The 27,927-nt window shown below is 47.7% G+C and overlaps 1 protein-coding gene across 2 annotated transcripts; it reads right to left on the bottom strand.

The window, feature by feature from the left end:
* Positions 1–27,567, bottom strand: BRPF3 (bromodomain and PHD finger containing 3). 2 transcript variants are annotated; one of them, XM_075775563.1, is made up of 13 exons: positions 25,858–27,567; positions 21,423–22,825; positions 20,383–20,539; positions 18,784–18,915; positions 16,628–16,756; positions 15,931–16,243; positions 14,656–14,922; positions 13,986–14,486; positions 11,519–11,612; positions 8,562–8,659; positions 6,483–6,580; positions 4,348–4,502; positions 1–1,785 (listed from the first exon to the last, which is right to left on the bottom strand). In XM_075775563.1, the coding sequence occupies exons 2-13, from the start codon at positions 22,805–22,807 to the stop codon at positions 1,602–1,604; spliced, it is 3,513 nt and encodes a 1,170-aa protein (XP_075631678.1). In that variant the 5' UTR covers positions 22,808–22,825; positions 25,858–27,567; the 3' UTR covers positions 1–1,601. The 2 variants fall into 2 exon arrangements, with proteins under 2 accessions (XP_075631678.1, XP_010300880.2); XM_010302578.2 differs by lacking the exon at positions 25,858–27,567 and having other exon boundaries at positions 13,986–14,489.
* Positions 27,568–27,927: the final 360 nt, after the last annotated feature.

The following is a 27,927-nucleotide window of genomic DNA, read 5'->3' on the forward strand; positions in this document are numbered from 1 at the left end:
TTATTATTATTTTTACAAAATCCTATGCCCCATCTCTATATGTTACAGGAATCTTCCTTAAAGTGTGGTTCCATGTCCCAATGTATAAGAAGTGGTATTTTAAAAAAGTAGACCAAGTAGAAATGGCAGTGATTACTCCCCACTATTCATTATTATTATTAATTATTATTATTTTGACCCCACATTCTCTTCAGTATGAAAAAGTTAAAATAATAAAAAAATATTGAGTTCAAAAGCGAAATGATGATATTCAATCTACAATCTTGCTCTGCACCTTTGGTTCTTAAAATGGGAAAGCAAAAAGGGATACACAACAGAAGAGAGAGGAGAAATCATAAAGTCCTTGGCTAATAGAAAAGGTTTTGTCATCAAGTTTCCAAACATCAGTTGTCCCCATTTTTGCCATGCAAACCCAAAAAAAAACCCCAGGGATTGTCTGCAGAGCTGGGTTTCCTCAGGTTTTCATGGATGCCAATGCTGGGGACCCACACACCAGGGAAAGGATATGTGTGTGTGGGAGAAGGCGAAAAGGCAAAATGGTCGTGTGCTCTAGTTAGTGCTTGGTTCCAACCCAAACCGAGCCAGAGGAAAACGTTAGAGACGGAAAAAAGGGAAGAAAGGAAGAGGAGCCTTACACCAAATGTGTGTAAACCAACACAAAAGATGTATCTCCCTCCAACCCTGATCAACCTCAGTGCCTGCAAAGCTGCTCCAGCTCATTAGACACCTCCAAAATTAGTTTTTCTTCTTAAAAAAGGAAGTTATCTTTGCTTAGACTCAGTATTGTACTAAACCATGATATGAAATGTTACTGGAACAAGCACAGTCACAGAAATCAGAATTTAAAGGTGAAACTACCAAATAAATTTCTAGGACATACACACACACACATAAAAAATCAGGTAATTTGCTTCTCGTATTTAAAGCTCTGTGCATGTAAGTGTGTGCAGCAGAGGGGAAGGTTACCAAAACATCTCAAGCTTTTCTAAATGCAGTGAGAGAAATCAAACATGAAAACACTATATACGGAGGCAGAAAAATTGTAACACAAACTCCCAGCTACGACTTTTTTTTTTTTTTCAATGTGATGGGACATTCAATGTCATTTAAAAAATTAAAAAGGCCAATGACGGTTAGGGTAAATTTGGCACAAGAAAGTCCAGTTGGGATTTCCATAAAGGATCCTTGTTCGGTTATAGTGGTGACAGGTTCCCGGGAATTATTCGGGGCTGGCTGACGACTTCAAACCCCCAGCAGCATGGGGGAGGCAGGGGTGAGGGACGGTGCGTGAGGTCCGAACATCTGAGTGCTGCTCTCTGCTCACTGCATCAGCTCACCTTGGCTCCGGTCACCTGGCAGCTTTTCCTAACTACCTTCCTCTTGGCCCTGTCGACTTTACATTTCACTGCCCTCCAGCTCTTCAGCAAGACACATTCAGAAAGAAGCTGGAGAGGTTTTTTTGGCACGTTTCAGGGTACTTCAAGGAGCGCTGACAGCTGCTGGGAACGGTATCCCCCAGTCAGTCAGTGCACGAGACGGTCCACTCTGCCGACGCAACGAGCGCGGGGCTGAGGAAAAGGAGAACCAGCCACCCCAACCCCTTACAGATAGCTGGACGTAACGAAGGGATGATCTCCCCGCACACGGCTCATGTGGATCATGGCTCGGTCATATGCCACTTGCACAGACTTGCGGATGCTGGTTTTTCGGCCTTCCATCATTTTTAACTTGTCCACTGTGTCGTCCACGCCGAGGGGGTAGACTTTGTCACGCGGAAGCCACTGCCTGCAGTGGAAAGGAGAGCGCAAAGCCCCGTCACCGAAGGCATCGAGAGGGGAAATGGGGAAAGAAGAGCAAACACCTGGAGGCCTCTTGCCCTTGCAATGCTACGCCTGAGCTCTCTGCAGGAGGCTGACTGCTCCGGTGTGCCTGGCTCTCCCACCCGCTGCATGGCTTCAGCAGGCCACGGAGTCTGTCCCAAAAGTTTCCGAGACATGGCCAAGTACTCCAGCCCCTCAAGCGTTCCCCACATATCTCAGCAGCAATTAGTCACTGGTTGTCATCTCCTCCCCAGGAGCACCTATACTGGTGTGATCTATTTGTTTATAATTAACACCCCACAACGATACTACAAATGTTGAAATGCCTGCATTTGACATGGAAGAGCGACCTGTAGCCAAAATGTCTTCCTGCAGGAGCATAGATGCCTCTCTCCTTGGAGTCCTTACTCAAGGCTTTCAGTGCTCCTCGGAACTCCAGGGGAAACTTGGAAACTCCTGTGTTCCACAGAGCAGCAAATACAGGGGCTTCCATGGTGGAAAGTGAGTTTTTATCCTCGAGAAAGGCTCCATGAGGCTGTAAGCATCAGCGTTTGGGTAACTACAACTATCCGAGTGTCATCCAGAAAGAGGCAGCTTCCAGCAGACACGTTCCAAGGCCAAGCTGACCCCAACGAACTGATGACTTAAACTGCAAGTGCCTTTTCTGTAGCAAGTTTTTACTGTGCAGTCATTACCCCAGGTTAACTAGTCTACTCAGAAACATGCTAGCCATCTTTCCTAAGGAAGTCCAGCCCCTAGGAGTTAAATCTCAGCCGCTGTTAGCACGGTTCAATGCATCTCCCAGCGAGCCAACATGGGCAACCCAGGGCAGCTCAGCTTATCTTCACCATGAAGACAAGGGGCCAATTTCAGTCTTTGTGACTCTTTGGCGGCATCACTGAAGTCAGCAGAATTTGGATCTGGCACTAAGAAGGGTTTTTAGGGCTTTCCTGAGGTGCCTTAGCTTCCCACAAACTGCAAACAAGGCTCTGAATGGCCACTTGAGAGTGTAAACATCCATCAGAGCTTGTCTTCAGCAAGAGCAGGGCAAAGCCAAGGAAATTCTGTTTTTTATTGGGAAGGTAGTTTCAATTACAAGTTTGGATTTAGATTTTGCAAAACTGATGACTACAGCAACAGGAAGTGTGGCACTGCCATTGATTTTCAGCTAAAAATCATTAGTACCTCTTTGAAGAACATGCCCTGTATCAAACTGTTCTGGTAATCAGGGACAGTGAAACAATGCAGTGTACTAACAAAGAACCTCAGAGCACGTCTCTCAGCACCTCTGGGAGGAAACATACTCATCAAGTGATACAAACGCGATCCCCTTCTCAGCTTCCCAAGAAAACAGCACATGCTTTTCCTTTGCCTGTGTGGTACCTTGCTTCTATCTCTTTAAACCGCATAAAACACTGTGGCAGCCCCAAAATGGAGGGGGAAACACTCCCCCTTGCTGCTTTAGCCTGCTGCTCACCTCCTTCCTCCAGCCCCTCACCCTTCCCTGATCTCGTGGTTCCGGGCTCTTCCAGGGATGTCGGCAAAGACCTTCCCCAGGAGAACAAGGAGGACAAGGGTTCTTGAAGTACCATGAGGCTCCTTTTCAAACTCTTGGTATCTTATTTTATAGAGGCAGCAGCAGCAGAGGCAAGCCTTCTCTCCTCTGTTCCCATGTGCACCCCAAAGGCCAAAATTTATTTGCTTGGTTCATGTTCCCATGTGGCATTTGCTGGTTTAAATAATCCAGTGGGTTCAGCATGCGGCTGCCTGCAGGGACTCACCTCTTCCAGCATAAAGCTCCAATTTTACAAGTTTCCCATTCTTTCATACATGGATTTCAAAGCCTTATTGCTCATTTTTAAGGCACTTCACTGGTTTGTGGCTTATTATATCTGGCTGGGTTCTTGTTACCATGTGAGCGCTGATTCTAAAATCAGCAGATTCAGTCTGTCCGAGACAGAACAGTAAAAGGCCTTCAGATATTTCATGTGCCCTGAACCAGGTGCTCACATCTACATTTTCCATCTTAAATATCTTGATTTGAAAACTGCAGGTACACAGCACCTCTGAAAAATCAGGCACATCTAAATATGGAATAAACCCAACCTTTTGAAAATGTTACCCTGGAGATTTTTGGCAAATCTTTTGCGCAGCAGTGGAACTGGCTGCTCAGTCTGCTGGTGTTTTAAAGTCAAATGCCTTCTCTAATTTGCTGCAGATTTTGACTACTAAATTGGCTGTTCATGTGCCTCAGTATTGCAGTGACGTGAGCTCTGAGTGAAGGACACTGGGCTGTTGTTTGCTGTGGAAGTGCAGCAGTGAGATGGCATGCTCTTGGGCCAAGGAAAAGCAGGCTGTCTTCCTCATTTAGACTCTTCTTGGCTGCTGCATGTTTAAATTCTCCAATTTACATGTAACATCATCATCATCATAATCACTGTACGCTCCCATAACCAAAGATTATGTTAAATCTTCCCTCTCTGCCATAGCACTCACCACAGGTCCCCGCGTGTCTGCGCACACTCACCAGGTTCTCTTGTTGTCAAAGAAAAGGACAAGGAAGAGCTTTTCTCCTGCCTCTGTCTGCCTCTGCTCCCCCAACTTCAACACATCCATGGGTGGGACTGGGATGGGGACTCCATTGTGGAGCAAACCCTCGCGCGGCATCTTAGGATCGATTATCTAGCGACACAGGGAAAGGATATTTAAGCACAAAACTCTTCAAGTACTGCAGAGTGTGCAATTTTTTTCTTCTGTTCTTTCAGCCTATCCAAGCTAGACAATTAAAATCTACTTAGGACGGGTAAGCAAAATTGCTTGCTCTGTCTCAGCGGCAATTTTTAAAGAATAGTCCTGTCCTTGAGGCTTCCCCTATGGAAGGAAAGACAGTCAGACCAAAGGTCCAGCACCCGATCTTAAAAAAGGGAAAGGACACAAGTACATGATTCTGTGTGGATGTAGATTACACTAATTGGTAATTTAGTACAAACTCAGTATTGTTGTGTTCAGCAAAGGATTTCCTTTCTTCACTCCTAACTTGTACAATAAACGTAACACCATTGCTGTACTCGGCAGGCATAATGCGATTTCACAACAGCTCCGTTCTGGGGCAATTCAGTTGACTTCAGCAGAATTGCTCAGATTTATACTGCTATTAGATCAGAATCAGGCCCAGTATTTGGAGAGAGTCAACAAGCAATGCCAGCTTTATCAGAGGAACACTGACTGTAGTCATTTTGGAGAGAAGTAACCACAGATGCATTGATTCTGCCTGTATAAAGCAGAAACGTCAGTGTCCAACATTTGTGCTATGAAATCACAGGAGAACAAAACAGCGACAGGTGGATGCAATACTGGGTCTACTCTTCTCTGCCTCCTGATCTTGGCTTTGACATTGGCCAGCTAGGAATTTATTAGGACACTTTTCCACCACAACATATAGCTGCAAAAATGCCTTTTTTGGGGGCAATCTCAGTGTTTAAAGTCACGCTCAAACACAGTTTAACTTTGGCTGTAGCCACATAATTATGTAAAAATGCTTTGGCTGGCCAACATGGCTAGCAGATCCATAGCTGTTGTCTCCTCTGGGCTCCCACTTAAGAGCAAGAGCGTGGGTAAGGGACACTCTTTTAGTAGAATCTGTCCTTTGACGGCATCAGAACTGTGCTCAGCCACAGCATACACGCTGTGTCAGCTTACGGATGGTTTCACAGCTCTGCTGCTTGGGTGTAGAGACCTGTGTAATTTCCGTGATGACTACACTTGTTTTCACTCACTACAATTTCTCAGCAGTCACAAGCTCTGTGTGTCACAGTGATCCCAACCACAAAGACACTTAAGGGGATGGCTGCAGCCATGCAGAAATTACACGGAGCAGAGATGGCAGGAAGAGCCATGTCTCAAGGGATATATTTAAATGTAGCAGAAACAACAAAGCGTCATCAGCCTATCTCATGTTCTTACTTCCACACTTACTTCAGCAATCGCTGTTGGTAACTTAACAAGCACTTTAGAGCCTGCAGTGGTACTGGCACTTCCACACAATTGCTGCGTGTCATGTCTGGCTTTGGAGCTGAGTATGGTGCTCACTGAAGCCAGGTTTATGGATTTCACATTAATAGTTAAATATCCAAAGATGGATAAATATCAAGGAAACATCGTTCAAAGGACTAGGTGCGAACATACGCATATATTCTCATATTTAAATCAAACATATGGTTATTGCAAGAGGATACATATATATACACATCACAAGGCCAGCTGGGCACCTACATATGGAGTTGTACTCACTATATAGGAAAATGCGTGGGCAGTTAAAAGACATCAGTGGAACCTGGTGCCTGCCTGTATAAAATGTAGGTCTTCTCATGCCAACAGTAGTGATTACTTTCCCCATACTTGCAGAGTGAACAGGAGAGGAGAGGAGAGGAAAGATCTCCTCCTATCCCTGGCACCAAGAGAACAAAGTTTTATGAATCCTCTGCAACACTCTGAAACAATGAGACCAGGGAAAATTAACTGTGCAAAGGGGAAAACCAAAAAAAAGCACATTGCATGATTCTGGGAAGTTTTCCTTTTCTTTCTGGTTATACTGAACACTAGCACTGTGTTCTGGGCTACCTGCGCTGCAAGTGCAGCCCGAGAGCGCGGCAGGGTACTTACCAAGGCAGGGTAGGAGGGATAGCCACGGCACTTGGCCCACACAAGCTCCAAGGGCTCCAGCTCAGCCTGACTCTCAAAGGACATCAGGAGAGTCCTGCCTAAGGGACAGAAGGAGACATGACTTAGGAGGGCGAGTCCTAGCAAGGGGCTGATGGTAACACAAGAAACCACACCGTCATCTAACCCAGGCACGATGGCCTGCATTGTCTCAGCTAAAACAGATGAACTACTGTCGTACTTAAAACATACTGACCACATTTGTTTTAGTTTTTTTAACCTATTTGCTTCTGCAGCAGCAGAAAACTGGAATTTTGCCTTTTTTTCTTCTTTTTTTTTTTAGACCAATCCAGCTATCCATCACACAAGAGCATACATTTAATCATTACTGTGGGCACATATGCATAATTCCAGACAATTTCTCTTAATCAAGATCTAGAGCATAATGGAAAGCCACTTATTGTTTGTACCTATATGCACTGGGTATCCAAACTAGAGGTGATAAGACACGCATCTCATCTGCAGTAAGTTTATGATAAACTTTAACGTGCAGTGAGATGCAGCCTGGCCACGGTGAACCTCCAGACTTCTCTATGCTCTGTCAGTACAGTCATGGTCTGCCTCAAGACAAAGTCACAGTCACAGCCTCCTAAATAATGGGTCTAAGTCCATGCATGCACATAGGTAGCTTCAGATGAACTCTTTAATATGGAAATAATGATCAAATTCAGATCTGGAGTGAATAGCTGCTACATCACTGAAATAAAATGGGTATACCAGAGATTCATTTGGTCCATTGAGCTCCACCAAGCCAAACCCATCCACAATGGAACTGATGAAGCTGTATCTGAGATTAATTTGGACAACTGTTCAGAGAGGTCCTTTTCATTCCTCCTAAATACAAATATCTAGACTATTCTGATGCCATATACTTTGGTGCTATTTAATCTCTGCAGGAAATGCCTGTTCTAGTTGACGGAAGTCTATTAGCCATTAATTTTTTCAAACTAAAGTCAGAAGTATTGCAAAAGATCTGTTCAAGACATGAATAACTAATCTAATAATAAACTAATAACTAATAATGTCAGCTCCTGGCCCTGGAAAAGGAGCAATCTTCATTAATGTGAATTTTGCAGCAAGGAGTGCTTGCTCTGAGGAATGACCAAACACCGGCTTTACCAGAAGTTGAACTGAACGTAGAAAACGCTGAATACAACCTAAATACAACCCAAATGAGCACCCTGCCAAGACAGATCTGATGTGCTTCTCCACTATTGCATTCCAGATGTATTCTTCCATTAATGAAATGATGTTCTACGACACAGAATTGTCCCACTGATTCTAATTCTCCTGGTACCAGCCTCACTCTGTAAGCTTATCTCCAAAGCAGATTGCTGAGCATGCAGGATCCAGGATAATAACGGTTCCCAGGGAGACGGGAGACAGCACACAGGAGCTGTACAGAAGGGCACAGGTGTACCAGGGAATTCTGATTTCAGCATAAACCTGCAATAACTCTAGCATTGACACACCATAAGAAAGATGAGATTCTGGTCATGCGAGTGCTGGATGATTGGTGTAGTGCCTTGGATAGCATCAGAGGAGTGTTGACTTAATTTTACTGATGTATAGCACAGTCTGACAAAGCTGACTTTTTGTAACAAAGACCTTGAAAGCAACGATAGCAATACAAGAGGGAACAGCTATGAAGTCATCTCCAGAGAGACCCCTCTTATAATTACGATTTACTGTTTATACTGCAGCATCATTAAAGAGAACTAGTCCCAAATCAGGAGAAGACAGTGCCAGGGACGTTATACCTACTGAAAGCACCCATCTGAGGAGAACACAGGGCACAGGTAACCAGCATTTTATGCAATAATCTAAATTCGTAACAGAACAGGTGATAACGCACAGGCAGGTCAGCAGCCTGATTGTACAATCTGGCTAGTTCATGCAGGACTGGTTCCTGGCGTGCCTTGAGACCTGCTCCCCCCTGGTTCAGATGGATGTCAGCCCTATGGCACAGTAGGAACGGAGCGGGGTGTTCCCAAAATGGGGCTGCTGTGCAGCCATTCTCACCTGAGCTGCCATAATCGCAGTCTCCATTCACGCCTTCCAAGAAGGGCATCCGAGAAAGAGCTGGCTTGCCTCGACTTCGCTTGGGAGGCATCAAACCACTGTTAGAAAGATGTGAAAAAGTAGGGCATTAGGAGAAAAGAGATTACCCTTGAAAACAAAGCCAAGTCATTCCTCAGCTCTGTTTAAAATACTGTACTGGTGCACCCTTGACATGAAAAGAACACTGAATAACTGAGGGAAATGCACCAGAAGAGACACATTGATGACAAGTACACTGGACATCACCCCAGTTTTGCCATGAGCAACGGAAGGGGCGAATGGAAACCAAGCTATGAACACGAGGAAGAAACCTAAAGGCTTCACGCTGGAGAGCCAATATGCAATTGGACATATGTCAGCCCACGTCCTGAACATCCTTCTACCTCGTTACTACAAGCATTTCAGAAAATGGACTATCTCCACGTCGAGCAAACCTATTTTTTTCCACTTATTGTAATTATTTCTTTTTATTTGTAAATTTATTTACAATTTTCTAATAACCAGCCCATTCTGAGTGAATTTGGTGCTTAAAAAGAAAAAGTGGAGAAAAAGCAGTAAACAGAGCTGTTCCTAAATAGAATAATTGTACGAGTTATCCACGAGACATCAGTTTGTTTTTAATTCTTTGTTTTGTGGGTGTCACACAGCTCTAATGTAATTTTTGCTATGTGAATTGCTTGCAATTATTGTAATAAGCACTTACATTGCACTTTCCATCTTCAAAGTACTACACAAACATCGACTAACAAGTCCCCACGCTCCCCTGTGAATTCAGATTTTTCTCCCTCACTTACAGATGAGGAAATGAAGGTGAATGTGGTGGGGCCATAAGGCCACAACATGGTTTGAAAGGGAATTTCTGGCTCCTGGTCCTGTTCTGACAGCATCCTCACCCCATGAAGGATTTCTGCATGAGTGAAGAGTTTATTGCAGTAGCTTCTTGTGAGATCTGCATGGGGGTCGTGGTAGTATCCAGCTTACAGAAGAGGCAATGACTGAGCTGCAGATCTGGACACACAGCCCAGAGAAGAAGGGACAGATGGAGAGGTGGGTGGGTGTCCCATCTCAGAGAAGAGCTGGAGGTCCCATGCCTCCAAGGGGCTCAGCATGTGCTAAGAGAGAGAATTTACTGGGGCACCACGTGTTTCCCTTGGGCTGCCCCGCACCTGACTGTGGAGGTGGGATCACTCTGCCCCAGGGAAAAACCTTTGCACCAAACTTGCTTCTCGGAACCCAGGGCCTTGCCCCTTTCCTCGCCATAAAACCCTTTGCAAAAAGAGATATATAATGGAAACACTAATCAAACCTTAGCTACGCTGCAAAATTATACACCTCTCTTGAAAAATAACATTTAGAATCATTCAGCATAGCAGAGCGAAGTTTTTGCCTAAAAAATGCTTCTGGGATTGAACCCCGCTGCAGAATAATTTGGTACACAGCTATTACTTCTAAACTGTAGCCTCAGTCCTGAGATGGGGCGTGTATGGGGAGCTTTAGGATTTTAAGTGCCCAACTGACATTGCAAGCTCGAGGTCTTACAGGACTAACTGAGCACATGCCTTAGGAGGAAGCATAATGTGTCTGAATATATTTCTCTAGTGATGGATCATCGAAGACAGAGGGCAATGACATGTTCAAGGCACTGAAAATGTGCCTAAGAATATCAACTAAGAAAGTCTTGCTTCTGCCTGACCCGGACGATCTTAGCCACCAAGGCTAAATATTCTCAGCCTGCCACTTACAACTCACCAAGACACGATTCTGGCATAACGCAGGTTTTACCGTGTAGTGAAAGGGCAGTGAAATGAGTCAGTGTTTGGAGGGCTGGGCAGGTAGGTAAGACCAGAAAAAGGATATGGTATCCATGTATGCCTACTGCATCTGAGCAAAAGATGACAGATGTTTGCTTTAGGTCTGGTCAGTCCTGTTTGAAGTGCCTGGTTCTGCTTTTAAACCTCTGAGAGGAAGAAAGCAGCAATTCAGTAGGTGGTAAAAGTTCAGATTCACCCACAGTGCTGGGCTGGACATTTGAGTTCAAGGTTTTTCTAGCTTTCATAGAATCATAGAATATCCTGAGTTGGAAGGGACCCATAGGGATCATCGAGTCCAACTCCTGGCTCCATACAGGACCAGCCAAATCAGAGCATATGACTGAGAGCATTATTCGGATGCCTCTTGAACTCAGTCAAGCTCGGTGCTGTGACCACTTCCCTGGGAAGCCTGTTCCAGCGCCCGACCACCCTCTCAGTGAAGAACCTTTTCCTGATATCCAACCTAAACCTCCCCCGTCGCAGCTTCGTGCAGTTCGCTCGGGTTCTATCACTGCTCACCAGAGGGAGGAGATCAGCGCCTGCCCCTTCGCTCCCCTCGTGAGGAAGCTGTAGGCTGCAATGAGGTCTGCCCTCAGTCTCCTCTTCTCTAGGCTGAACAAACCAAGGGACTTCAGCCTCTCCTCATACATCTTCCCCTCTAGAACCTTCACCATCTTTGTTGCCCTCCTTTGGGCACTCTCCAATAGTTTTATGTCCTTTTTGTACTGTGGCGCCCAAAACTGCACGCAGTACTCGAGGTGAGGCTGCCCCAGCGCAGAGCGGGACAATCGCTGCGCTAGACTGGCTAGCAACGTGGTGGCCCTGGCTCTCAAGAATTGCAAGAAGGTATGCATCAGCAGAGACGATGTGTATGTTACACAGAGGCGTAACAGATATCCATTTGCTTGAAAAATCAAGCACTAATTTTGGGTTCTATAGCTTAAGAGGACGGGATGGAACCCAAGAAGCTTTTTGTTGTTAGCGTTAATGCACAAAATAAGTTAACACTTTGGGCTGGTTTCGAGAAAGAAGTCGAACGATAAAACCAGGCAGGTTAATCCAGACACAGAAGGTGTTCTAGGGAACAGTTTCGCATGGGGCACTTACCTGCAGGCTTCAAACACCAGCGCACCGCCCCGGCCAGCGCTACACTCAGAGTCAGAGCTGCTTTCTGCATGCTTCACAAAGCCGTTAGTCACTCCTGCCGAGGAGACAAACGGGAATGACCCCAAAGAACCAGCAGCAACACACAGAGATGCTACCAAGGCTCAGGTGGGGTCACTGTCCCATGACTCACAGCCACAAAGATGCTGAGGACTTCAACTAGAGAGGGCAATTCTGCACAGAGTTCCCAGACTCAGCTGCAACCAAAAAGTGACTAATAAAAGGTATTTCTACCCCCAACACATGAAAAATTAGGCTGTCTCTGAACAAGCAAGTGCTGGAGAAGGGCCCAGGGATGGTATAGGAAATTTCCACGCAGCACCCAGCTTGCCGAGGAAGCCCAGAGGCCAGGAAATGAACCACTTGCTCATCTGGCTTCAAGTGTATTTGGAAAAGACACAGAGGCTTCACGCTGACTGCCATGGACTTCTCCCTGCCTCACCACAGGCCTGGCTGCCGGGCTGGTCCCTGCCCATGGGAACAAGCGTATAAAACCATAACTTATTTGGTTACAGGTTCCGTGCTGAGAGAAAACCACTCTAGGAAACACTTGTTGCTTCAATTTCTCAAAATGAGATTTTCCAGTGCACAGAGCAGACACTGAGGAAGCCAGTTCCCCCTGGGTAGAAGAACTCTCCCCATCACCTTCCTCTCCAGCCAGTACAAATGTCACTGTAGCCGTAAGCAGAATATTTCACTTCTTTGCCCCAGATGCCAACAACACTGGAAATCTTCCCTTCCCTGGCAGGTTTCCTGCTCTGTGCACGAGAGATACTGACACAGAGAGCTGGGATCACCTCTGAGCTAAGAGGAGATCCACAGCCAAGGCCAGGCAGGGGTGGACAGGGAATGACGCCCAAGAGCATCCCCAAGCCCAGAGCAGGCGCAAGAAAGCCGATGACCACTGCCTTCCCCTGTCCAGGGACCCATCACCCCCAGGTTTCCTGTGGGCTCATCAGAAGCCCATCAGCCATATAAAGAGCAAATTCATGTCAAGGTCCCTATTGTTTTTCCAGCTGTAAATATGGTCACAAGAAGCAGATTTCTGGGAAATACCTTGTTCTGACAATTCTGATCATGCTGACCTGCTCCTGCAGTAACATGGATTCGGCACACCAGACACTCCCTCCAGTTAGGAGAAATCAATTGTGTTTGAAACAGGGGAAGGAGCTGAATCACAAAAGCAGTGCTGCAACTCATAGGAAAAAAACACCAGTGCTGCTTCAGCAGAGGAAAGACGAGACTGCCTATTTATCAGTGATTTTCCAGTACCATGACTGTATTTTTCCTTTTTTTAATTTCAGTCTCTCATTCTGACCTGTATCCACTGTGGGCAACTCCTCTCTGTTTTAATTACTGGCAGATGATGACACTGAGTCCCTTAACTCTTTGGAGAAGCCACTTGTGTTTCCTTTAACCTGCCCTGGTAAGTCAATCCCCACATTCAACTGCTTTCCTCCCACTCTTGATTTGCTAGCAATCTTCTGACAGCCAAATAACTTTAAGATAATATTTGAGCCATAGGCTAAGTCAAGCCTTACAGATGGGAACTGCCCCACGACGGCTGTTAACACAGAATTTAAAAAAAAAATAAAAAAATCACATTGCTGTCTCTCAGATGTTCCTGTTCACCTTGTGTCTTTTCTAAATTTGATCTCAGCTGCTTATTCTTGTTTGCAGATCTAATTTGAAAAGAAACCTGCTCGGTATTCCCACTAATTTTATTTAAACCCCAGAACTGAGGGTACAGATGACGTTGAAGTAATATTTAACATCTCATCCTAAACGGGTGCTATGATTCTGCTCCACTGCACACTTCCAACCAAATGCACCATCTCTGCAGCAGAAGACTCTCACTTCTAAGAGCGGCCGAGCCAACACAAGCCCTTCCACAAGGGCAGGAATGCCAACACTTCTCAGCCCTTACTGGAGAGCCCGGAGTCTCCAGCCAGGCCATTCAACAGCTTTGCAAGCAGCTGGGCATGTAACCAACAAGGTTGGTAGGCAAACCCTACAAAAAATGGCAAACTCTGTCTTACAGCAGTCCTGAGGACTGGCAATGGGAAGAGTAACTTGTGACCTCCCTGGGATTCATCTTGGTACCTTTAAATGTCTACAATACAGGTGTCTAGAGCTAAATTTAGCTACCACAAACTCCCTGTAGAGTCAGTGGAGAAGAGAGGTGCAGCTCATTATAGACATGTCCTGTCTGCCTTATTTTAGAAATTTGTGGACAAGTTGAAGCTTTCGTCAGGCACGTCTGGGGACTATGTTTCCCCCAAGCATAAGGTGAGTTTCAGGTGAGTAGTCTGGATGCAGACGTCTTTACTCGGCCCCAGGATTCCCACTCCCTCAGCCCCATCTCACAGTTTTCAAGGGTACAGAAGGAAGAGAAATCCCGAGGAATTACCTCTCTGTCCTGCCTGCCTGGGCGACTTCTCTCCATCGCTCTCACTGCCGGTCCTGCTCTGCGGCCGCTTCCGAGTTTGTCGTTCCCCATCAGGGCGCGAGGGTGAAAGCTGCCCACTCTGCCCATGGTCCTCCCCATTCTCCAGGGAGCAGTCCAGGCCTCTTTGCAGCTTCACCCCGTTCTTAGCTTTTTTAAAAAGGACAGATGTCCGTCGGCCCACACCACTGAACGGGGGGCTGGCTGGGGTGTCTGCAGGCGGCAAGGCCAGTCCGTTCAGGCCGTTGTCGCTGAGCAGGCGCTGGAAGGCTTGGCTCTCCCGCTGCAGAGCCTTCTTGTCAAAGAGCTCCCTGTCCGGCATCACCCTCTTCTGCAGCTGATTCAAGGACTTGCTTTCACTGATGGGTTTGAGCATTGGAGGGTCCTGCAGAGAGTCCAGCTCTGAGAGAGAGGGCGCAGGTCCTGTGGGCTCCAGGGTTGGAGGGTGCGGGGGCTTGGCATCATCTGCTAAAGGAATAAAGAATCTGCTTGAACATTTTAGAAAGAGTTATTCCCAAAACTAACAACAGCCATTCCCATCCTTCAATGGGGCCACAGACAGGAGAAACAGCAAGTCTTGACTGCTGACATGCACTAGGAAAGTTGGAGCTAAAATCCCGCTGCAACCTCTCACCTTTATCCCCTTCCTCATCCCCTTTCCTCGATGCTTTATCCAGCCCCTCTTCCCACAGCACAGGCTCCCCGTTGGGCATGGTTTTGTTCTGCTGCTGGGCCAGTTTCTGCCGAATGGAGTTGATCTCCCGTCTCAGGAGCCGGATGCGTCGTGTCCGGGCACCGCTGGATCGCATGGTGCTCACCATGTCTAGCTTCTCCAGCAGCTCCTTCAGCTGGGCCTCCAAGGAGAGATGAGCCCGGTTCTCTGGGAGGAGGATGTTATCCACTGCATCAAAAGAGAGTGTAACAGTGAAAGGAAGGAGCACAGCTTCTTGAAGAAAGGAAATCCACTCCTGCATTTGGGACCACTGCCATACCTCATTCCCATTGCTGCTATTCATGAACCAATCACTTTAGTTCATGGATTTAGGAACTGTTAACCTTGGAGCTCAGACTGCCTTCCTTTGGGAAGGAGCAGCTGATTTAACTTGCTCTGCCCTCCAGCTCCCGTTACTGTCCCAGGGGCAACAGTGAAAGGATACGTGTCTCCACCCACACAAGACACTGCACAGTCCAGGTCCTTGGCACAAACCTATTTCATTGCCAGATTAAACGACAAAATCAGACCACAAACAGGACTGGCCAAAACACAACATGTTTTGGCTCTGCTGAAGGGCTGGTATCCGCTGGAGCAAGGCAGACAGCTGAGGGCTCTGCTATCATACACCAACACAAATTTTGTAACAGACTGTCTGTCTGTGTCCAAGAGGGCTGCAACATTTAGGAATCAGACGGCCGACTGCGAGCTTTGCATGCTGGATGGCAGCAGTATTCTGTACTAAGTTTAGCTAAGTTATTCAGCCAGTGCTTTGGAGCTGCATCTCAAGACAGCTATGGGAATGGATGTGGTCATGTTGTGAATGGAAAAACTCAGCTAGAAGTACTGCTTGGGTCGTAGTACCTTAACTCGACATCACCCTCTCCCAGCCCTCAGTGCTCCATCTAACCCAGTTGCTCTGTACCTTGCCAATTTACAATGAAATGTATGAGCTTTCCTCAGAGCAAAATATCCTAGATCCATGCTCTTCTCAGGCAGAAGTGCCCTGGAGAGCTGGAGTGAAGCTGCACCTAGCTCCAAGTGCTCAGCTCACCTGAAATCCTGCTTCTTGACGCTCTAAAGGAGTTAGATATATGCTTAGGTAAATAGATGGATAGGAAAATTCTTGTATGCTGAATGACAGCTATGATTCTCACACAGGCTGAGTGACATGCTCCAAACAAAGAACACACTCACCATCCTCCCAAGAAAAGCGGTAAAAGTCCTCGGTTTTGGGTGACTCGGGCAGGTGAATCCCCACATCAGTGTCAAAGCCGATGTTTTCAGCCTGCCGCCGTGCATGACGCAATATCGCTCCTCCAAGGTCTCTGAGCCGGACAGCTGCTCGGTGGAAAATCGTGTCTTTAGCATTATACCTCATGCAGTTGGTAACTATAAGGTTAAAGTCTTCCTCAAACTCATCCAATGTTCGGTACAGGTGGGACTCCAGCTTCCGCCTCATGGTGGAAAAATCCATTGGGTTGGAAATGAATTCCAGGTAATCTGGAACCTAAACATATAAAACCTGTACAATTACAAAAACCATTTACTAGCCAACTAGAGCGCATCCATCATAAGCACTCTTAACGCCCTTTCCATTGGCAAGGGACAGCGCCAGCAGTTCATTTCTGTGTCACCCAATCAAGGCAGACACATCCTGGCTCTGCAAAACATTGCTTGTCTGAGACGTGCTGAAGCTTCCAGAAAACAATACCTTTTTTTTTTTTTGGCCTGGAAGGATACCCACATTGTGAGTCCTCTTTGAGATATTCTTTAGTCCACCAGCAGCTTGGGACAAGGTGGTTTGTGCTTCCAGGGTTATGACAGCACGTGAGCTTCTGCCCAGCAATACCTCATCTACAACCCGTTAGACGCCTCTAGGAAAGAGACTTGCCTCATTTAGGTTAACAGGCTCTGCAAAGATCTGGGCAGCATCCTTCTCCTGCAGCAGGTCCAGAGTTGTGCGTAGAAGTACATTGAAAGGGGTCAGCTGTAGCTCCATTGCAGCCTGCTGAACCTTGACCTGGGAACAGGAAAACAGCTGTGAGCAGAGTTCTCGAGGACAGGGGATGCGAGTGGTGTCTCCCTGATTTCGCCTGAATCATCACCCCAGCTCTACTCAGTGGTGGAAACCTCAGGTCATCATACCAATAGCCTGGTAGACTCATTGCTGAAGAATTTCTGGCAAACACCTTGTGCTCTCCATGTGCAGGATGCACATTAGCAGACAGCACTTTCCACAGTCTAACTGCCCAGTCCATTCCTTTTGTATGGGGAACTCCTGTTTATCTAATCTCATAAAGCTAAAACAAGAGAAACCCCCATAAAATTAAAAGATAATACAACTAAAAATGAAAACAGGAAGAAGCTTTTCATGCCTGGTAAATTATCCTGTAGAACTCCCTGCCTCAAGGTATTATGATGCCAATTAGCAACATGATACAAAAGTTAAAAGTATGTAGGCATTTACATGAACAACATAATCCATAATTAGACTAGAGAGCATAAACAAAGTTTAAGATATAAGCTCTCACACTTCAAGGCAGAAGCCAAACAACAACAGTGGTTAGATGTTTGCAAATTCCTAATACAGTTTCTTACATCCTTTATGAAGTGTCTAATACTGTCTGTTTTCGAGCAAACAAGTTGTAGCACCAGTTTGATCTCTTACACTGAAACTTGAATACAAAGGAGACTGGAACAGGACAGAAATATTCCTTTCTCCTTTAACGTTTTAATTTCTTTGATCTCATAATCCCTCACTATGTTGTTAAATCAACCACTTCAGCAGCAAAGGAAAGCAAGTGTGTTTACACAACGCAAACTGGATTTGATAAGCTCAGCAACAAGACAGCACCAATAAGAGAATGAACAAAGATGGATATAAAGACCACACTCTTCCTCCAAAACAGGAAAGAAGCTGAACAAAGACTCAGGACTCCGGAGCATCCTCTTCCACTCACCTAAAAGCTGGGCTGGGACAGAGCTCCAACTAGATACACATTTCTGTGATGTCTTACCTTTTATAAGGCATACTGTAGTTTCAACAAGCTTTTATGGATTTAGCCAACTGTGATATAGATATATCAAGATATCAAAAGCAAACAAAGCCCAAGAGTGGAGGTTTTTTTCTGGTTTGGTTTTTTTTTTTTGATCCTCCTACCTAAAATATGTCCACACAACATCCAGGACTGAGCCACTGCTGTAAGTCAGGGACAACGTAGCAAATAAACCAGCACTGGCATCGAAAAGACTCCAGAAAAGCTGTGGGCAGTTTCTGGCCACAAAAAAAAAAAAAAGCTTGCAGAGGGGCTGTGATCACAGAGGATGCTGCTTTCCCTCTGCCTGGCTCTGCAGACAGCCCGAGTGCTGAGCAGCAGGGAGAGCACCCAGGCAACACCTGAGGCCGAGCGTGCAGACCCTGCGCAGGGCCAGTCTTTCACGAAGCTGTCCTTGCCAGAGTTGCGGCTGCACCGTACAACCAGGTACGGCAAGCGAAGACCCTCAACAGGCAAAGCTGGCAAGCCCGGGAAGTAATGGTGCAACTTTGGAGAACTGCACACAGATTAAAGTGGAAATCAGTAAACGGTCTCCACCTTAAAACTGCGTCTTCTCAAAAATGTACTTAGAGGGTAAAACACAGGAATTTTTAGCTTTCAAAATGCAGAGCAGAGTTGTGATTTAGACCTCTTCTCTGGAGCAGGTGTTATCAAACTCCCGAAATAAATATTAAAGGAGATCAAACTTTTACTCTGCAAAATACCTGGTCCATGCCCAGAAACAGAAGGGGTGCTGTAGATCAGGAAGCAAATCCACCGTTAGTTATGCAAACACACTGTCCCAGCACTCTGCAGTCCAGCACCAGCTCTAAGGGCAGAGGCTGAGCAGCGCAGGCCTGTGACTGACATAGGGAGAGATGGCTGCTCTGCACATCTAATAGTCAGGCTCTAGGAAAAGGCTCAAGAAAAACTCCCCGTGTTCCTCCTCTGCCTCAGTGCTTGCATGGGACTGAAGCAAAGTGCAGCAACCTGACAGCCTAAACTAACCTACCTGCTCCCGTTTGAGTTTTTCCCTCTTACGGATCAGCTCGATGAGCAGCCGTGCCCGCTCCAAGTCATGCCGCAGCTTTTGCCAGTACTTCAGCTCTTCCTTCACAGCACTGGTCTTCTCATCCTGCTCCTTCTGTAAGGCAGCACAGTGGGGTGAGATGAAAAACATGGCTGGCTTCCTGCGTGTCCTCCTCTTTCTAGGTATCCCCTGTGAATCACTCTCACAGTCTTTCTCCTGTCTACTTGTTCAGACTACGTCCTCTCCTTCCTACAGCATTTAGCTAACAAACACAACATCAGCTTTTCTGGATTTTATATTACCTGTAAAGTTAGGCCTAAATCATACTGTAGCTACACCCTCGGAACACATTTCAGTGCATGCTCACGTACACCCTCCCTGCTTTTATACACAAGTTCATTACAGAGGCTGGAAATTCTTTCTGTTGGCTGCTGTGCATCGAAAAGGCAGCGCAAAGCATTTACAGTATAAAGGTAAGGCGAGCAAAAGCATGGGAGAAAAGAGGTATTATTATCTTTGTAACCAATAAGAAATAGAGCCACAGAAAGAGATTCACCAAAACACAAAGGAACAGCCAACACTGAGGGATGAGCTCACACCTTCCAAGACACAGTTCAGTGGCTTTGCAATGCAATCATCCTTCCTCTCCTAAATCTGTAGCTTTTTTAGTGGTTTTGAGGACATAGCTGAAGTGCATACACCTTCGCATGATTGTCAAGAGAGGACAATTGCTTCACAAGATCTTGATGGTTTATATTTACAGGACATTTATTTTTAAGAACTTACTTACGGTAAATTGCCAACTTAATAAACCAAGGAAATGCTGCACTTCCCCAAGTTCCAGTCTGATGAGTGGGAAATTTTTTTTCAATTAATCACCCAGAGCAGTCTTCATGCAAACCAAAAGTCTATAAATTCCTCCAACTACAGTAAAAATATACGTGCACAATATGCACAATACCTACTGACAGGCTATGTAAGAGGGTAGAGTCCAACTGCTTCATTACTTCACCAACTACTTCTCATGTCAAACACCGTGCTATTTAATAGCAACGAGATTGAGTGACTCTGAACGCCAGCTCAGAGGAGGAAGCAAAGGAGGCCAGAGCTGATGATTATGTCTAAACGTCCATACAAATGTGCATGGGAGGGTTGGAAATTCAAGCAGCAGGAACAATCACCCAAACTGGAGTTTAGCCAGGACTCTGGAGCTAACACCCATTTTCTTGAGAAGGGGATCTTTAATCACTCGTGAGGAACGTGAGTTTATGATTCATCTAGGAAATCCGTCCACCAATGGCCCATCACACCCTTGCACGATCCTGGGTCTCCTGACTCAGAGGAAAAACTCTTACCTGCTGGCTCATCAACACCAACCCTATTGGCACGGTAGACAGCCCACTGATACACTAACTCAGCTCTTCAGACATGAGCATACCAACAGGAGACCAAAAGGGACTGAAATGAGGTTGCGCTCTGATCGTTTCACCCTCATTCCCCTTCCCAGCTATGCATCAAGCACATCTCCCCCAGGCTGCATGCTCTCCGTCCTCCCACATGGGTTCAGCCGAGTACCAGTACCTGCTCCGCGTTCCTCTGAGACTGGAGATGTGAGTGCAGGCGCCGGATCAGGGGCACCCCGTTCCTCGCCTGTCGCTTCAGCAGCCAGTAGTTGTGGAGCCTCCTCATGAACTGGTTCTTCCTCTGGAGGGAAAGGCCGTGGCAGATTTTGTTCAGCCTGCAGGAAGCAAAGAAGCATCACAGAGCCAACTGCAAAGCAATCGTGACTCTGCATACCCTGGTGATACCATCAGGTTTCCAAGCGAAGCTTTGCAGTGTTGTGTCAATGCATGCTTCAAACTACACATGCAACTGGTATAATCTGGGATCTCCCCACTGCAAAGATGTATGTGTCTACTTTACACAATATATAAGTCTGGGAAACTAACTTGACAGGAGTCCAAGAATAACGTATCACCTATTTTAACTTTTTCAAACCATTAGTCAGATTATATATGGTGCCTTATCAGCAGCTTTCCAAAGCTTATCTGTTCCAATACTGGTGACACATCACCACACTTCCTCAGGCACCAAAGGAAAATTCAGCACTACCTAGTTCTGCACGAGAGAGAGATGGGAGAAAAAAGACCAACACAGCTAAATTCAAAGCAGCTTGCAACACTGACAAGTTTGAGACACTCTGTAATAAAAGGAGGAATTAAGAAACTAGGAAATGAGATTAAAAAATGAAAAAAAAAAAAAGCAGGACAACCCCTACCTTCCTGCCAACTTGTAATGCCTGAAGTATTTTAAAAACACCTTCACAGCCATCTGTGTCAATTTGGATGGTAGATGGGTGTTTGCCATTAGGGACTACTGTGGATTCTGCACTATGCAACAGTTTGGGATGACTGCTTGGCAAAGTATGAAAACCAGTGTACCAGTGCAACTCATGTGGAAGAACACTGGTCAGGGATGGGTCTGCAGAGCATGCTTCAGACATGGTTATTGCTAGGTCTTGACTGGACACAGCGCTTCCAAGGTCAATAACGAGAGGGACCAAGTCCCCAAAGCAGACCCTCCAGCTGTCCAGCTCCTTTCCATCCACCTGCAACACTCACCTGTAAGAGGGGATTTGTGCGACTGTCACCATAGGCATAGACGAGCGCCCATTGGTCACAGCACCAGGCTCCTTTTTGATCTTCTGCTTCAATTTCACTTGGTTCTTTTTCAGAGACCCTTTGGGAGGGCTGCAATTGGCTTTGTCCTCCCCCTCCTCTTTCACAGTGTCCTCCTGTCCCTCACCACTAGCAGCTGGAGACCCTTTTTTCACGGTTCCAGGTGGGGAATGACTCTCACAATAGGCAGTCTTGCGCACGGTGAACGTTGTGCCATTGATGCTGGTCTCCCTCATGGGTTCGATCTTCATGAAGAGGCCAGCCCGCTGGGCACAGGTGACATGGAAGGCAGCATAACAGTTCACCTTGTGGCATTGGATAGCAGCTCCCATGCCCTTCTGCTTGCAGATATAGCATGTGAGCTTCCACCGAGCCGGGGGGATGTTATTTATCCCTTCAATGGGCTCCAGGAACACCGTGTTTGCAAAGCAGACCTCTGGGATCCAGATGGCACAAACCACATGAGCCCAGCGGCCATCGCTGGTCTGCTTGAAGGCTCCACCTTTGTTCGGGCAAAGGACACAATCCACAGGGCGAGAAGGGGACTGTAAGCAGCAGCGGCAAAGCCACTGCCCCTCAGGGATATAGGGCACGCCGTAACACTCCTGGTGCACAGCCAGATTGCAGATATCACAGAACAGGATGACGTTGCTGTTGTGACACTCATCATCCATGCAGACGCAGCAGAAGGCATCCTCATCGATGACAGACTGCTGAGCCCCGTTGTTCCGGCTCTCGAGGTACGACTCCTTTTCCAACCGGTCCACCAGCAGCTCAAAAGTGTCAGCACTAACTGTCCCATAACCATCATCCCTTCTCTTCTCGTTGACTATTTCCAGCCAGGCCAGATCCTCCTCATCCATGTCATACTCCACCTCTACATCAAGGTCCTCGGGAGGCTTTTCAATGTACCGGTAGTAGGCAGCGGGGAGAGGAGGAGCATGTGGCTGACTGAAAGAGTCCACCACACGGAAGTTGGGCTGGGGTAAGTGTAAAGATGTCCCTGGTGCATGTTTGGAGCAGGACTCCTTCTTCTTGCCTTTGGAAGGTGTTTTCTTAGATTTGGAAGGGAAAAGGGGCTGCTCGCTGTTTTCCTTGTTGCTGTTGCACTCTGTGATGTCCTGGGCTGTCAGCTCATCCTCTGTGATGATTTTTAAGGGATCGTAGATGCTGATGCGATGAAGACGCCCATCGATGTCTACCTCCACGATCCGCTGGGCCTGAGCGTACGTCAGTGTCTCCCGAGTCGGTGAGCACTTGAGGGTGTAGGGTGAGGGAGAACGTCTCCCCTCCAAGTTCTGCCGGGACCTCCTCCGAGGTTTCCTCATCACTGCGGTCCAGAGACCCTGTCAAAAAAACAGAGGACAGTGTAAGCCAAGGAGACAAGCAAGGAGCAGCGCAGATTCAAAAACTCACTCAGCGTTGCAATAGAGTAACATTTCTACTAGAGACTCCAGCAATCTCAGGCTTGCTGAGGCCGCTTCACCTTCTTCCATACAAGCAGGTAATGGATATATCAACCATTTCTTACAATGTGTGTCACAGCAATGCACAGCACACTCCAACCTTCTCTATTTGCATGCCAGGAGATGTATATACCCCCATACCGCCAGATGAGAAGAGCTGAAATACATTTTATAGTATAGCATCCAAACAATCTGCTGTGCATTCAGCTCAGCAAACCATTCAGATCCCCCAAAATTCAAACGGCACTTATCACATCTGCTTGTACTGCTCACATACTAAGCTCACAGAAGCCAAGGAGTTCTTCTCCATTCTTTTGCCTGCGGCTTTTCTTTTATATTCCCAATAGCATGCAAAATGTGCTGGGTGTTTTCCAGACGGAAAGGAAAGCACTGTTCCTGCCCTATGAAAGCAGTTCCAAATTTTTTTTGTCACTGCGCTCCATATGAAAAAACTAGCACTGCTCCCTCGGTCCAGGAGCTCCTCCAAGTTTCCCACCTCAGGGCTGCCACCACCATTTCTTCCTTTCCCACACTGCAGATGCAAAAAGTCCTATAATGAAAAATCATCCTTCAGCTTTGCTTTCCCTTCTCTCGCAGGCGTTGCTGTTCCTTACACCGCTCTCCAGACAGCGCACTGAATGGACTGTGTCCTTCCCAACACACAAAATGGGTCACAAAAACCCAAACAGGGGATGAACTGAGCAACGTAGAGGGTGCTTGATGTGCACCCCTTCTGCTCTTCAGTGGGATCCATGAGGAAGCAAAGGGGAATATGCATGGGAACAAGCAGCATGAATCCAGCTGGACTTACTAGTTTTGGCTCAGTGTTAACCCCTCTGGAGCCACAATCTGTGTTCCGGCACCTGAGCAGGTTCTGCATGGAGGATCCACAGGGGTACGAGCAGGAAAGCAGCAAGAGAGCTTCTAGACCGCACCAGGAACCGTGCAATGGTGTTTGCTCAGAGCCTTAACAAAAAGCCCAAGCCAGCTCTGCCCTCACAAACTGCTAATCAGCAGCCCAGATAATTATTTGAGAGTCGGCTCCTGACATTAAGGAGGTGCCTGTCAAGGGGGAGTGGAGCAGAAGCCTGGAGCTGGCGAGATGACCTGGGGGAAGAAGGAGACGTGGTGGCAGAAGCCTGGCAATCCTGAGGGCGAAGGAGGGAGGCAGCGGGGAGGGAAAGTGGAGAGGAAGCCAAATGAGTAATGCAAGCAAGAAGGGCAGTGTCAGGGATGGGAACATGAGTTATGGGAAGAAATGGGCTGAGGCTGAAACAAATCGAGGAAAGAGGGAGAGGAGACAAAGAAAAACAAACGTAAAATCTCCCCGAGAAGATAAGTCAGCCCAGAGCTTATCTGTTGCTACGCAGAGGCCTGAACCAGCACCTCACCCTTATTTAGAGCAATCCACACTTTCAGCTGCTGTGGGACCTGCAGGCAAGAAAACACCCTACAAACCTATAATTTGTACTTAGCCTTTGCATTATTTCTGCTCTGTGAAGGACAGAGCTCCTCAAACCCTCAACTGTGTGAGTTGGAGCAAGCAGCACATCACAGAACCAGGATCTGCAAGAAGTCCCGAGCTTATTCCAGAAAGAAGTAACAAATTCCAGAAGTGATACTTTTTTCTTGAAAGTACTGGCTCTGTGAACCACAAGATTAAGCCACAGTACAACACATGTCCTAAGAAAAAAATGGGCTTTGGGAGAAGTTTCCAAACTCTCCTTTGCATCCACAGAAATAAGCTGCAGGTGCTTGAGGTGCAATTTAATTTCAGATGAAAATTTCCCCTCCTGCAAATATAGGTACAACGAATTTCAGGACCTTTGCCTTAAAACTCTAATCAGTCACTTGATCAGCAGACTGCAGAGACCCAACTGCCACGCTCTGACAGCTTCAATCAGTAGCAAAAAAGAATTTTAAAATAAGGGAGAAAAATCCTGCTGGCAAACAGCTCTCTTACAATTCAGGTGGACACAAGTAAAGAAGATATTCAAGGCAAAAAGATGTATAAGCAAAAAGATATCGGAGGATAAAGTAATTGGCATGAGCTGATCACGCTCATAATTAATAATGTGTGAGAGCAAATTTCAGCAAAACAAGCACCTGAAGGAAGGGTTAGTTTATCTGTCGACGGGGACAAACAAGGGTACGGCATTCCTGTTGCTTTAGTGAAACAATCAGTATATTGTCTAGAGAAATTACCCAAAGTGGGCTTTCCACCACCAGCAACCAACTGCCAGAAAACAACCCATTTGTAAAACACACAATTACTTAGCGCTATGGCAGAAGCATCTGTACCAGCATGGAAATTGCTGCCAGGGAGAGCTGAGCGCCTGGGATAAGACATGCACCCGGATATTAGGAGAGACACAGCTACCCACCTCCACATACCTAGAAAGCAGCAATGAAATGAGCTCAGACACGCTGAGCTGAACACCACAACCTCGTCTGCAACAGAGAAACTTTGAAGCAGCAATCTAGGAATGTTTTGATCTTCTTGGCAAACTTGAAAACACCTCCCAGCCACAGATAAAGAAGAATCCCTCTGCAAACAGCACCCATGCACGCTGAAATGCTAAACAGACTTGACTCCAGCAGGGTTAAATGCTACTTCAGCCCTTGCTGATTCTGTCCCACCATGGACAAAGGTTGCTGATGTGAAATGATTATACATGCAGCCTTAAAAAATCCAGCACAAGTGGATCCTCTGAAGAAAGGGCTAAACGTTGCTGTGATTTACACCCATGCAATACTGCGTTGGCCATTTCCAAGGGTCAGAAGCACCCTCTTGCACCACAGAAGACCTCGGTCTCCTTCCCACCCCTCCTTCCCGCTGCAGCCTTTCTTTCCAGCCTTCCCACGCTGAACAACCAAGGATTTTCTTTCCAGCACCAGGTTTTTTTGCTAACCTGCAGAGGACACAAGGCTGGACTCAAGGCAGCGCTGCTGGGGGAGTTTCCTGGCCCTTTCCAGCATGGCTTGGTGAGCCCAGTGAAGAGCTATGCCCCTTGATGATGGAGATCTTCAGTGATTTTGAGAGAGGAAAAGATCACCTGCACCTCGGCAGGCAGCAGCAGACGTGAACAACACGGCTCGTTCCACTCTGGTGCACCATGATTACTGGCAGTGGCTTACAACACTAAAAAGTTTGGGGTCCAGCGTTACCGTAGACCACCTCTCTCCAGAACACCAAAGCAAACATGAGGGCTGGAGACGCTCCTCCTCGTCACCGTCCCACGCTGGCAGCCATGCAGCTCCAGGCAACCACTTGTTGCTGTTTGCTGGGATTTAAAACCCATTCCTGTGCAGTGGGGAACGGACACCTACGGAGCTATTTAAGAAACATATCCATGAAATAAAGGCAATGGATGCCAGAGGGGAAAAAGACAGTCTGGAACAGTCGTAGCCTCTTTATACCTTTCTCTCACCAACCAAAAAGCCGGGTGAAACTCCTGCCACCCTCATCGATGTCCCTCCACGTTCCCACTGTGCTCATGCTCACCATGGGCCCATATTCCCCCCCGCACCTGCCCAGGGTTTGCGTTCCTCACGCCAACGCTGACGCCTACAACAAAGTGTATCAGTGCTCAGCAGAAGTCATGGAGAGCTGCCTGCCCTGGCACAGACCGAGATTTTTATTGACCCCTGATATTTCTGTAACCAAGTCAGGCTGAAAGGAGATGCACAAGGCTGCAGGACAGGAGCTCCCTCCAGAGCAGGGAGGGTGTGAGACATGATGTTGGGCTGTGGATGAAGTTTAAGGTAATGTCTGGGCTCGGCAACAAATAATGCATGCCATGAGCTGTGTCTGGCCTCAGCGGCTGTGCTCTGAGGGAACTGTGGCATGCCACAAGCTGTGTCCGGACTCAGCAGCAGCTGAGGGCACCATGACACACCACAAACTGTGTCAGGTGCCATCTGGGAGCTCCTCTCAGGAGCTCCCTTGTGCTGCTAGGGCCACGGGATCCCTGTGGGGAGTCCCGGCAGCAGTCAGCGATCTGGGTCAAGACCCGGACAAAGATAAAGGCGCCCCCCAGGGAAGGAAAAGGCGCGGTGGGTGTTTGCGATGAGCTACGCCGGTCCTCAGCACCGGGCCCTGGCCTGGCGTGCCCACGGTCCCCAGGAGAGCGAAGAAAGTCCTTAAAGAGAGAGGGACCAGGCGGTGGAAAGCGAGAGCGAGCGCAGGCAGCGCCAAAAGGCTATTGGCTGTTGCCGCCGCCCATCCTAGCTCCACCACCAATAGCAAAGCAAGGCGCTGCGGGTCTAAAGAGGGGTGCGCTCGGCCCCGCCTGGGCCAATACCGTGGGAGAAGGTGGGCGGGGCCCCCACAACCGCCGCGTAGGGGGGGGGCCAAGATGGTGGCAAGGGGGGGGGCCCGGCTGGCACGGTGCTGTCCGTTCTCCCTCCCCAGGCGCTCGCCGCCGCCCCCTCTTCGGCGAGGGGCTGCGGGCCGCTCCCGCCGCGCGGGGACCGAGCAGAGCCGCAGGGACGGGCCCGCAGGCTGCGGCGCACCGGCCTCCCCAGGCTCCTTCCCGCCCGCCCGGTCACCTTCCCGCGACCCCGGCGCGGGGGTGTGTGAGGGAGGAGAGACCCCCTGAGGAAAGGGTGTCGCGGCCTCCCGCGCAGCGCTTTACCTGGCCGTCTCAGCCCGCCGCCGCCTCGGCGGTCTCCAGCGTTGCTGCCGCCTCCTTTTTGGGGAATTTTTTTTTGGTTTTGGGGTTTTTTTACCTTTTTTTTTTTTTTTTAAAATCCTCTCTTTCCGCCTCCCCCTCCCCTCCCCCCTGGGGCGGACGGGCTCACCCAGCCGGCGGCGGGAGGGGAGGGCACAAGATGTCGGCTCGGTCCGCTCCGGCTACCGCCGCCTCCTCAGCGCCGCCTCTTCATGCCGCTGCCGCCGCTGCTCCCGCCGCTGCCGCTCCGGCCCCGGTGCTGCTTCGCCCCCCCCTCCCCCCCCCCCCTCCCCGGGGCCCCGCTCGCTC

The sequence above is a fragment of the Balearica regulorum genome, chromosome 25, assembly GCF_011004875.1.
Source record: "Balearica regulorum gibbericeps isolate bBalReg1 chromosome 25, bBalReg1.pri, whole genome shotgun sequence".
NCBI lineage: Eukaryota > Metazoa > Chordata > Aves > Gruiformes > Gruidae > Balearica > Balearica regulorum.

Coding starts and splice junctions, on each gene's coding strand:
- BRPF3 (XM_010302578.2), bottom strand. CDS start 22,807: ATGAGGAAACCTCGGAGGAGGTCCCGGCAGAACTTGGAGGGGAGACGT. Junction 16,757..18,783: donor AAAAACTCAAACGGGAGCAG/GTAGGTTAGTTT, acceptor TCCTGTTCCCAG/GTCAAGGTTCAGCAGGCTGC. Junction 6,581..8,561: donor CTGCGATTATGGCAGCTCAG/GTGAGAATGGCT, acceptor TCTGTCCCTTAG/GCAGGACTCTCCTGATGTCC.